The 12,613-nt window shown below is 34.5% G+C and overlaps 1 protein-coding gene across 1 annotated transcript in view; it reads right to left on the bottom strand.

Moving 5' to 3' along the window:
• The window catches only part of LOC308338325 (protein SET-like), a gene marked incomplete at its 5' end in the record, with an annotated part of 79,230 nt that extends 66,839 nt beyond the window's left edge, over positions 1–12,391 (bottom strand). The window contains one exon of the mRNA XM_080796342.1: positions 12,280–12,391. Within this exon, the coding sequence (XP_080652468.1) occupies positions 12,280–12,391 (112 nt within the window). The remainder of the gene's footprint in view (positions 1–12,279) is intronic.
• Positions 12,392–12,613: the final 222 nt, after the last annotated feature.

Consider the following 12,613-nt stretch of genomic DNA (forward strand, 5'->3'; position numbering starts at 1 on the left):
CATGATCCCAGTGTCCTGGGATCGAGTCCCACATCGGGCTCCTTGCTCAGCAGGGAGCCTGCTTCTCCCTCTGCCTCTGCCTGCCTCTCTGTCTGCCTGTGCTCACTCTCTCTGACAAATAAATAAATAAAATCTTTAAAAAAAAAAAAAAAGTTTACTCAAGCCTGTGCTCTTATCAACACACATCTTTCTCATTCCTCAATCTTTTTAAGCTAATACCTGATTTCCAATAGATTGCCCTTTCTTAAATGTTTCTTAAATGTTTCCAAAGATAACATTTCCTTCCCTATTCTGTCATTTTTGAAATGATGACACTATCTTCCATTTCTCTTCATTTCTGAAGACCCTCTTCCCTTGCCTTCAGTGACAGCACACTCTGCTCAGGCAATTTCCCATGATAGAGAACCACGGCATCTCTGGAATCAGATTAACTGGATGTGAATTCAGGCTTTATCTACTCCTTGCTGTTACCATATTGCAATAGTTCTTAACCTCTCTTTACCTCAGTTTTCTCATTTGTAAATTATGGATAACAATAGCATTTACATCGCCGGCTAGCTCTGTGGAGTAAATAAATTAATATGTGGAAAGCAAAGGAAAAAAAAATGTTTGCTGTGAAGATTAAATGAATTGACCTATCTAAAACACTTTAATCTTTGTCTCACACATAATCTGAATCAGAGTTTCCATGTTATTATTGGCTGTAGTATTATTGCTGCTTTTCCTTTCAGTCATCTTTTCTTCTTAAGATTTAAATTAAGGGTACTATTTCTCCACTTAATCCTAAACTATTCCAGTTCCTAAGGTTTTTGTACTCAATCATTTTCTCTTCTCATGCTACCTATGCTCCTGGACTCACATCCTGCACCCCCATGCTTTCAGTTAGTGTCTGATGTCTCTAAAATCTAGATCACCAACTCAGATTTTGCTTCTAAATTTCATATATATTTTCAAATTGTATACTAGACATTTTTTTCTTCTCTTGAAGGAATATCTCTATGGGACCAACTGCAATTTGTTACTTTCTATGTATTCTCTTTTCTTTCCATCTCTCAAATTAGTGACATTTTAGTTTAAACATAAATTGGGTTTTTTTAAAGATTTTATTTATTTATTTGACAGACAGAGATCACAAGTAGGCAGAGAGGCAGGCAGAGAGAGAGAGGGCTCCCTGCTGATCAGAGAGCCCAATGAGGGGCTTGATCCCAGGACCCTGAGATCATGACCTGAGATCATGACCTGAGCCAAAGCCAGAGGCTTAACCCACTAAGCCACCCAGGCACCCCAACATAAATAGTATTTTTAACCTAGATTATTATAATAACAATTCAGTGATACTACTCAGTGATATTATCTCTATTACATTCTTGCAGAGAAGTCAAAGTGATTAAAATTACATAGATAAATTTGATCATTACATCACGTTTCTTTAAATCTTTAAAAGTCCCCTAGGACTTTTATCATGAAAGAGAAAACTTCATGTTTTGTCCTAAGATATTCCTTGACCTCCTCTTAATTTTCTTAATTCTTTCTATACTCCAGTTACACTGTTTTTGCCACCATAATGTGCTATTTTTCTCTTTTTATTATCTTTGAGGTCGGTATTTCTTTTTTTCCTAGATTGTACTCACAAACCTTCTCCTAAAATTCAGGATTAAGTTGCATTCTTATGCCCAGTACCATTAGTTTCCCTAAGTAATAACTTATTGATGAAGTATTTTAATCATACACTTCCCATTTTCTCTAATCTTTAAAAACCTTTATTTGTACATCTAGAAAGTACCAGGCATTTATTAAATATTTAGTATATGTGGGAAATGTTTCATAGTTTAAGAACACTGATTTGGGATTCAGACATACACTTGCCATACTACATTAGCCAAAAAGTTGGGGATAATAAAAAGTAATCACTGGGGTTTGTGATGAGTGATAAAATGCATTAATATACAGTAGAAGAGAATCAGGAAGTTAGTATGGTAGGTATTGAAATTATTGAATAGATTTGTATAAAATGATGTATAAAGCTAACATAAGAATTTTGTGGTATTGGGGAACCCAGGTGGCTCAGTGGTTAAGCATCTGCCTTCAGTTCTGGTGGTGATCCTAAGATCCTGGGTGGTGATCACCCGGGTCCTGGGGTCAAACCCTGCATTGGGCTCCCTGCTCATCGGGAGGCCTGCTTCTCTCTCTTTCACTCCTTCTGCTTGTTCCCTCTCTCGCTGTGTTTCTCTCTTTCAAATAAATAAATAAAATCTTTAAAAAAAAGAATTTTGTGATATTGACATCTAGGTATAGTAAGTGACAGAAAATATGGTAAATTAGAGAAAATGTTTACTTGGTGAAGATTGTTTTCTGTTTCAAGATTCTATTTCTTTTTTTTTTTTTTTTTAAAGATTTTACTTACTTGACAGAGAGAGATCACAAGTAAGCAGAGAGAGAGAGAGGGAGAGAAGCAGGCTCCCTGTTGAGCAGAGAGCCAGATGCGGGACTCGATCCCAGGACCGCTGAGATCATGACCTGAGCCGAAGGCAGCGGCTTAACCCACTGAGCCACCCAGGTGCCCTCAAGATTCTATTTCTAAGTGTGCTTTTTTTCCTGAGAAGTTGTTTACCCTCTCTATAAATCAGCTTGATAAATATGTATATTAACAATCATATAGTCAGTAATATTACATATGGTAATATAATACAAAGGCAACATGTAGTAGTAGCAAGTTTTTGAAGGTCATGAGGAAAAAATAGGTTTCCATCGTCCAGATATTACACTGAAATGCTAAGACACATCAGTTTTCATATTAAGCTCAGTAAATGCAAAAATTTAATGCTAAGTGTGGATTTGGTCAGTGATCAAAAATCATTTTTGATTTAAAATTAATAATATCTTAAGATTTGAATATTTTTGAAATTATTTTCATGAAATCACCTAGCTAATTCTAATTTTAAGTTAAAAGTTATCTATTTAAAAAATAAATAAAAATTATCTATTTGATATATATTGGCTTGGAAAACAACAACATAATTAGATTTACACAATCTCAAGTCATGAATCTTCAAGAATGCTTAGGTGAAAAGCATAAAGGCAGAATTTGTGACGTTCTGGATCACCTCTAAGTTTGTTTAAAAAATAAATGGCAATTATTTAAAATACTCCTCTATCATGTTTCTTCAAAAGCTTATGTTAAAAATGTGTGTGTGTGTGTGTGTGTGTGTGTGTGTGTTTGAATCTCCAAGGGCACACTAATGTTGTTTCCAATATCCCTCCTCCCCCCACAAACCTTCTGTCAGAAGTTCCCGCTGGTTGACCTCTATCGATTTCATATTTAATCCATGGGGGATGAAATCAACTTCTCATTTACTCACATACTTTTCAGATGAAGTACACATTTACCACAAACATTATTTTCATTTAAGAGCTATTGTGATGCTTTTCCTTCTATATCCCAAGATACTTGGTTGGGTTTTTTTTGTTGTTGTTTTGTTTTGTTTTGTGTTTTTCCTTATTTGTGTTGCTGTCTATTAAATGCACTTTTCTTAAGCTAGGGCACAAATATCTTGAAACATACTTTAGAATATAAAAAACTACATTTTGGGGCACCTGGGTGGCTCAGTGGGTTAAGCCTCTGCCTTCAGCTGGAGTCATGATCTCAGGGTCCTGGGATCGAGCCCCACATCAGGCCCTCTGCTCAGCAGGGAGCTTGCTTCCCCCTCTCTCTGCCTGCTTGTAATCTCTCTCTCTGTGTCAAATAAATAAATAAAATCTTAAAAAAAAAAACTACATTTTAATACTACTTTGTTTATCTTTATAATGAAAATTTGTCAATTTATGTTGTTGTTTTGTGAGTTTCTGGTAACTTTTACTTTGTTTAGATATATCTCTTTTTATAACAAAAATAGTAAGATACTAAGCAAACCCTGAAGATAAATGGTATTTTAATTATTTTCTAGTTCTCTGATCTTGACCTGCATATTTCTGTTGCTATCTATTAAATACAGTTTGATATTTCTTTGAAACTTTCTCTTCAACTTAGTATTATCTTTCTGCACTTTTGGCCCTATAAAATCTAAATGTAACATTCTTTATTTTCTCAACAACTTTAATGTATATATGAAAGCAAGTCTGATAATACTAAAGAACAATCATTTAGTTATGGTAAGAAAATCCTGACAATACAATTCTACTTCCAATCCATTTCATACTTCTTAATTGAAATTGTAGATTCACGATATTTTATAAGAAATAATGCTGAGATTCTATACATGCAAATCAATAAATGTGACATATTACATTAATAAAATGAAATAGAATATCATATGACAATCACAATAGATACCAAAAAAAAAAAAAAAGGATTTGACAAAGTACAACATCTTTTCATGAGAAAAAGTCTTAACAAATTGGATATAGAAGAAACATAACTCACCTTAATAAAGGCCATATATAATAAGCCCACAACTAACATCATATTCAACCATGTAAGGTTGAAAGTTTTTCCTTTAAGATCAGGAACAAAACAAAGGTAATCACTCTCATCCTTTCTGTTCAACTTAGTAATGGAAGTCTTAGCTAAGGTAATTATATACCAAAATAAATAAGAAAGGAAGAAGTAAAAATGTCTCTATTTGCAGAAGACATGATTTTATATAAAAAACTCTAAAGACTCTTGAAGTAGGTCCTTAAACTATTGATGTGAGACCTTCCATTATTTCTAATTTAAGCATTTAGTGCTCTAAATTTTCTTTCCAATAATGTTTCATCCCACATATCTTGATATGTTCTATCTTTCTTTCCATTTATTTCTATACATTTTTTAAATTTCATTTGAGGATTTCTATTTTGTATATGGATTATTAGTTAAAATGGTGCTGTCTAATTTTGTGTGCTTAGAAATCTCCCAGTTGGCTCTCTTACTGATTTCTAATGTAACTCCACTATGGTTAAGAACATAATCTGTATGATATCAATTATTTTAAAATGGTCAGGGTTTGTTTAATGGTCAAAGGGATTATCCATTTTGGCAAATATTCCATAGGCACTTGAAAAAATCATATTCTGCTATGATTGCATGTATGTACACACACATATCATATACACACACACAATTAACTAATACATGTGTGTGCTTATGTATAATCCTGCTGGTTTTGATTACGTCGTTCAGATCTCCTATGTGCTTGCTGTTGTTGATTTTTTTTTTTTTTTTTTTTTTTTTTTTGGTCCAGAAGTTCTAGTAGTTGCTGGAAGAGCAAAATCCACAACTACAATTGTGAGTTTGTCTATTTTTTCTTTCAGTTCAATCAGTTTGTTCTTCATGTATTTTGAGACTCCTTCACTTAGTGCATACACATTTAGAACTGTTTGTTTCCTGGTGGACTGATCTTTTTTTTTCATTAGTCCCTCTTTGTTTTAGTAATTTTCTGTGGTCTAAAGTCTGGATTATCAAATATTAATCCAAATATTAATAGAACCACTATTTCCTTTCCTTATTATTTTTATAAATGATTCCCTGATCTTTTTTTTTTTTCCCATTCTTTGTCAACCTGCCTATGTCATTGTATTTGAAGTGAGTTTCTTGTAAGCAGCATATAATTGGGCTGCTTTTATCCACGCGGCCAATTTCTTATTTGACTAGTGTATTTAAACCATTTACATTGTAAGGTAAATTATTAATATGCATTTGTTTCCTCAGCTTCTCATTCTGTTTCTCTTCTCTTACTTTCCCATTGCACTTTCATCTTGATTTACTTAAACAGTTTTTGAGTTTATCTACTTTATACACTCTTTGGTCTGGGAATGTTGATATATTTAAGTGAATGAATTACTCTAGATACTGTAATATATATATATGATTTTTTAAAAAGTTTTTATTTATTCATTTGACAGACAGAAATTACAAGCAGGCAGAGAGAGAGGAGGAAGCAGGCTTCTCACTGAGCAGAGAGCCTGACGTGGAGCTCGATCCCAGGACTCTGGGATCATGAACTGAGCCGAAGGCAGAGGCTTTAACCCATTGAGCCATGCAGGCGCCCCATGATTTTTATTTTTTTAATTTTCTTTTATTTTTTAAGATTTTATTTATTTATTTGACAGAGAGATCACAAGTAGGCAAAGCAGCAGGCAGAGAGAGAGGGGGAAGCAGGCTCCTTGCTGAGCAGAGAGCCCAATGCAAGGCTGGATCCCAGGACCCTGATATCATAACCTGAGCCCAAGACAGAGGCTTAATTCACTGAGCACCCAGGCACCCCTGTATATGATTTTTAGAAATTTATTTATTTTAGGTTATCTCTACACCAAGCCTGGAACTGAAACTCACAACCCTGAGCTCAAAAGCCACTAGCTCTGCCTACTGAGTCAGCCAGGTGCCCCTATATGTATGTGATTTTTAGAAGTCTGTAAATATCAACATCTTACACTCCTGTTTAAAGTGTGAAAGCCTATGTCACTTTATATTCTTCACTTTTAAATATCATTACCTTGAACTCGATGAGATTATAATTTTTGTTTCAGTCATTAAATATGATTGGTTTTAACACTCATTAAGAAAGGGCTATCAATCTTATATATCCATTCTTTTGCCATTGTTATTACTTTCTTCCTTCCTTAGGTTTCAAAATTCCTTCTTTTATCAGTTCTTTTTTCCTTGAAGAAAATCTTTTAACAAACATTTAATGGAAAGTCTTCAAGTAACAAATTATTTCAAATTTTCTTTGCCTGAAAATATTATTAACCCTTCATTCCTAAAGCATAGTTTCACCAAGTATGAAACTCACAGTTGATAGTTCTTTCCTTCCAGCAGTTGTAAAACATTGTGTCATTTCTTTCTGGTCTCTATTGATTCACATAAGAAATCAACTGTCGATTGATTGATTGATTTTTTTTTTTTAAGATTTTATTTACTTATTTGACAGACAGAAATCACAAGTAGGCAGAGAGGCAGGCACAGAGAGAGAGGAGGAAGCAGGCTCCCCGCTGAGCAGAGAGCCTGATGCAGGGCTCGATGCAGGGCTCGATCCCAGGACCCTGGGATCATGACCTGAACCAAAGGCAGAGGCTTTAACCCATTGAGCCATCCAGGCGCCCCTGATTGATTGATTTTAAAGCTCTTTTTTTCCTCTTTTCTGGTACTGATATAATAGGGATGTTGAATCTTTTGTTGCCCCACACAACCTGAGTATGTGTTCTTTTCATTGATCATTCTATGTTATCTCTCATATTCAACTTGGTTAAATTCTATTATTCTGCTCTCATGTTCATTGATTTGTCATGTCATCTCCATGCTGTTGTTGATGCCATTTCACAGGTTCTTAATTTCTTTTTCTATGATATTTATTTCTGTAATATTTATTTGATTTTTTTACATGGCCTATTTTTTCTGATAATTTTTTTTGTCAATTTTTAAATTTCATCAGTTTTTTTTGTAACTGATGTTGAAACATTTTTTGTGATGTTTACCATAAAATCCTTTTCAGATGATTCTAACATCTAATTTATCTTGGTGCTGCTGTCCATTGACTACCTTTTCTCATTTAAGTTGTGATTTTCTTGGTTCTTTTTATGATAGATGATTTTTTATTTGATCCTAGACATTTTGTTTGTCATGTTAGATGACTTTGACTATTATTTAAATTATTTTAGCAGGCAGTTTTACTGATTTTAGATAGCATGAAGATCCTAGCCTGCTTTTTGGGGCTGTGGTTCTAATGCCAGCTTAATTTTTAGAGCTTTAACATTGTTATTTTTGTCTGTTTGGTTACATAGTGCTGCTCAGGATCTTACTGGTCCCTGGTAGTCTTAACCAGGAGGATGGAAGGGGTTTTTCCAAAGCAGGGTACTTTTCAGCGGGTAAAGAGTATGGTGGAATTCCCCACAATGTCTCCTGGCAACACAGGTGTCATTGGGCAGGAGAGGAGAGTCTCAGGTTTGCACAAAGAATCTTTCTAGACCAGGCTTCTCAGTGAACTGGGTCCCTGTTGCTGGTTCTGCTCTTTTGCTTTGGTGTTTCTAAAGAGAGAGCAGTCTCAGGCCTGGCAGGGTAAAAGAGCCTTTTCCTTAGCTGATTATTATTGGAGAGCATCTTGATGAATGTCTCCTGATTAGTCCAAAGGAAGAAGGTTCTGACTTCTGTTGCTAGGTTCTGTTGCTAGGTTGGGGGTCATGGAACAACTACCTCCAGAGAGAGATGTACTGTCTGTGCACCAAGTCTGGAGAGCAGACAGCTTTCCCTGTGAAGTCTGTCAGATAAAGCCTTTGTAATTCCTTATGATCAGGCCCAAAAGATCATGCTAACCAGCTATCTTTTTGCACGTATCTGCCATTCCTACCCAAGCACCTCCATTTGAGATCTCTTTATTAGAGATGCTTAGCAGAGGTCTTCTCCATGTGCCTCTGTCGAGACTACATTATTGATCTTTTCCAAGTGCCTCTGTTGAGACTGCCTTGGTGGGGGGTGGGGGGTGGGGGGAAAAGGGGAACTCTTGAGAGCATTTTTCTTCACTCTGACTCAGTACTCACTACATTTCCTAGCCCTTTCTCTTTTTCCTCCCTCAAAGCCCACATCTATAAACTGGGAGAAACCTTTTGTTCATAGCTCCTTGGTAGTGAGAAGATCCCCACATCCATGCTGACCCACCTGACCCTTACGCAGAGCTGTTCTGGGGGTAAAAATGGAACATAGGGGAACTACTGATTTTTCCTCCTTAGCTCTTTATACTATCTCAGTAAGTAATTAAATGCTTGATTATTACTTTCATTTTAATTTGTTGTTTAAATTGATCACCTCAACACTTGGCAGCTCAGCATTTGACAGTCATTAAGAGAGTACATTAGAACTTAGATAAATTCACTGGTTTTGATATTTAAGATGAATTTAATTTCTTGATAGTAAGGATTTAATATCTAAGCCATTGTAGTAATGTATTTAATTTTCCATTTAGTGGCATGTAAAAATAATATACATATAAGTGAACTGTAGTTGGGGTCACCTTCAGTATTTCTCATGGATTATTGAAAGCATTATCTAATTAATAAACTCTCTTCCTGAAGTCTTGTCTCTCTATGGTGTGTTCCCTATGCATCTGAGGCGAGACTTACAAAAATGTAAGTCTCATTCTTTTATTTCCTATTTAAATCCAATTTGTGTCTTGTCACCTCCATTAGAATAAATTACAAGCACTTTGGATGGTCTAAAGGCATTTGTAATTTATTCTAAACCAAATTATTTACTATTATCTCTTGACATCTCCCCCCTCCACACACATACACATATGTTGAAACCCACAAAATTACTTGCCATTATCCAGAACTCCATACTCCTTCTCGTAAGAATACCCAGCAAAACCCTCTCAATCTTGCTTGAAGGACTTTTCAGTTAACTCTCCTAGTCATAATTGATACTCACATTTTAAACTGTGTATTCAGTGGGGAAACTTTACTGATACCATAATTTTGTTTCTCCAACACAGATGTTAGGTCCATGGATCTTGGTTTTTATATAACCTGTAAGGTAGTAATAGTTTGTAGAGTTTTAAGTATACAGTTTTGAAAAAAAAAAAAAAAACTGTTGTGACATGTAAAAATTACAGTTAAAATTTCAAATGTCTTTTAATAAGGTTTTACTGGTGCACAGGCATGCTCATCCACTTACATATTGACTGTGTATGTTTTGTGCTACAATGCAGAAATGAGTATTGCAACATAAACCATATGACTGTCAAAACCTAAAATATTTTGTATCTAGCCCTTTCCAATGAAAGTTTGCTGACAAACAGGAATACTTTAAAGTATTCCTCTTTTGTTAAATCTCTCTGCTTCCAACCCAAGAAGTAACTGTCATTAATTTTTATCTCATTGCTCTTATCATATTAACTTGATGAATAGCAATGAAATAATCTTCAAGTTTCTTAGTAGGGTGATGTTATACACATGAGATATTTTTTTCTCTAGCCACTGACAAAAAATGTAGACTCTCTACATTATAATGAGTCATCTAATTAATGAGATTGAATTATTCAATAAATGGACTCTTTGACTTAATTAAATATCCTTATTTACTTTTTTGTTGCTTTTCAAAATAACATTTGCACGTTTGCACATTGGTTCAATAGATTCATGATGTATCTTTAATCAGTTATTTAATTTAGGTACAGAGTTAAAAATGCCAATATTTGTTCAAACTGGAGAAAATCTAGGACTCAAGGAAAGGAAGGATATTTTGAATAGATATTTTGGCAAAATTGTATGTAAAATACTTGTTTCATTTATCAGTGATTGTATTTGGTATGCATTGCCATATTTAAAATTCTGATAACACCCCAAAATGATAATTATGTGAGGCATGGATGTGTTATCTAACATTACCGTGGTAATCATTTCCTAACATAAATGGTTATCAAATCATCATACTGTATACCTTAAATTTACAAAATGTTATATGTTAATTATATCTCAATAAAGCTTAGCAAATAAAGAGTTAACAGTAAGCTAGAACTTATTAGAGATTATTTAAATCCCAGAGTCATTATTTATAGGATGAATATGTTTCAAGTTCATACACACACGAGATGAGAAATTTATTGCATTCAGAAGATGTGACTCAGTTAGGGAATATATGCTTTCAAGCCAGAAAAACATTTTTAAAAAAGTGTGTTCTGTTTATTTTTTATTGTAATTTCTAATTATTTTTTTTACTATACCTTTATTCTTACTTTTATAAATTAGTCATAAAATGATTTAAATGATCTTGTCCTTGTGTCAACCTGGCTAGGCTACAGTTCCCAGTATTCAAACACTAATCTAGGTATTCTTTGAAGATGTATCTTAAATTTGGTTAAAGTCAATAATGAGTTGACTCTAAGTAAAGGACGTTATCCTAAGTAAATCTGAGTGAGTCTGATTCAATTACAAGAAAGACCTTAAAAGCAAAATCCTGGGTCATCTGGAGGAAGAAATTCTCCCTGTGGACAACAGCTTCAGCTTCTGCCCCAGAGTTCCAGCCTGCCCTCCTTCACAGCTTGCCCTAAAGACTGGATTTCCCCATAAGTCAGTTTCTTATGGAAAATGTCATAATATGTCTTCAACTAGTTTTACTTCCCTACTTCAACCCTGACTAGTAAACAAACTGTTAAATATTTTGACATAGCATTTCCCATATTAAATAACTAAGCCTGGGGCGCCTGGGTGGCTCAGTGGGTTAAAGCCTCTGCCTTCTGCTTGGGTCGTGTTCCCAGGGTCCTGGGATCAAGCCCCATATCAGACTCTGCTCAGCAGGGAGCCTGCTTCCTCCCCTCTCTCTCTGCCTGCCTCTCTGCCTACTTGTGATCTCTGTCTGTCAAATGAATAAATAAAATCTTTAAAATAAATAAACAAATAAATAAATAAGCCAGATCATGTTATAGTAAAGCTTGCTGCCATTTATTGCACACTTGTACATCGAGACTTGATCCAGGCTTTTTGGAGGAATAGACATGATGAAGAAGAAATAATGCTTAAAATATTCATCTTTGGGGAGTTAGTAGAAACTTTCATTAAAAAAAAAAAAAGGCAAGAAAAGTATTGTTCTTTATTTTTATTTATTTTTATGTTTATAAAACATTGCTTACTTATTTCAGAGAGAGAGAGGCCAAATGGAGGTTGGAGCCCAGGGAAAGGGGAAGCAGACTCCCTGCTAAATGGGGAGCATAATGCAGGGACCAGGAGATCATGACCAGAGCTAAAACCAAGAGCTGGACACAGAAAACTGAGCCAACCAGACACCACCACCCCAACTTTATTTTAAATATTTTATTTATTTATTTAACAGACAGGGAGATCATGAGCAGGGGGAGGTTCCCTCATGCTTATTTCTAAGCAATAACTTTCACTAGAGAAGTAATCATTTTTTTCTGATCATTACACATTACTTTTACCTCCTTTTAAACTTCAGACAGTTTATATTCATTTATGCCTGGCTTGTCTGGCTCAACATGTGTTTGAGATTCATTGAGTCAATTTGTTTATTAGAATTTCATAATTCTTAATTTCTGAAAGGCTATTTCTTGCCTGAATACAGCACACTTTGTTTATCTATTCTTCCTTTGATGGACATTTAGAACATTTCAAAATTTTAGCTTTTTAAATAAGATTTCTATGTACATTACTATACAGATTATCTTGTGAACATCTATATTTTATTTGGGAAGGGGGAATTTACAAATGAGTTGTTGGTCATAGGATATATATGAGTCTAACATTATGAGAAATCATGAAAGGGTTTTGAGAAATTGTTAAAGCATTTTACATTCCTACCATAAAGTTGTGAAAGTTCCTCTTGCTCTAAAGCTTTACAAAATTTAATGTGGCCAACCTCTTTTGAATCTGTCATAGAAATTTCAATTTGTCTGAAGTTTTCGATGACCATTTTGTTAACTTTATCTTTGGAGATACTGTTTTTTTGCATTTCTATGTGGATATCCTTGAGCTTTTTTTTTCCCCCCTGGAACACATATAATTTATTAGAAACAGATCCTTTCAGATTTTGACATTTACGATTTTTTGATGGTTTCTGGTCATGTTCAGTATAAATGTAATCAATTCCTGCTCCTGAGGTAAGGCTTCCCCTGATTACTTTACCAAATGCCCT

This window comes from Martes martes (genome assembly GCF_963455335.1).
Source record: "Martes martes genome assembly, chromosome: 2".
NCBI classification, from domain to species: Eukaryota; Metazoa; Chordata; class Mammalia; order Carnivora; family Mustelidae; genus Martes; species Martes martes.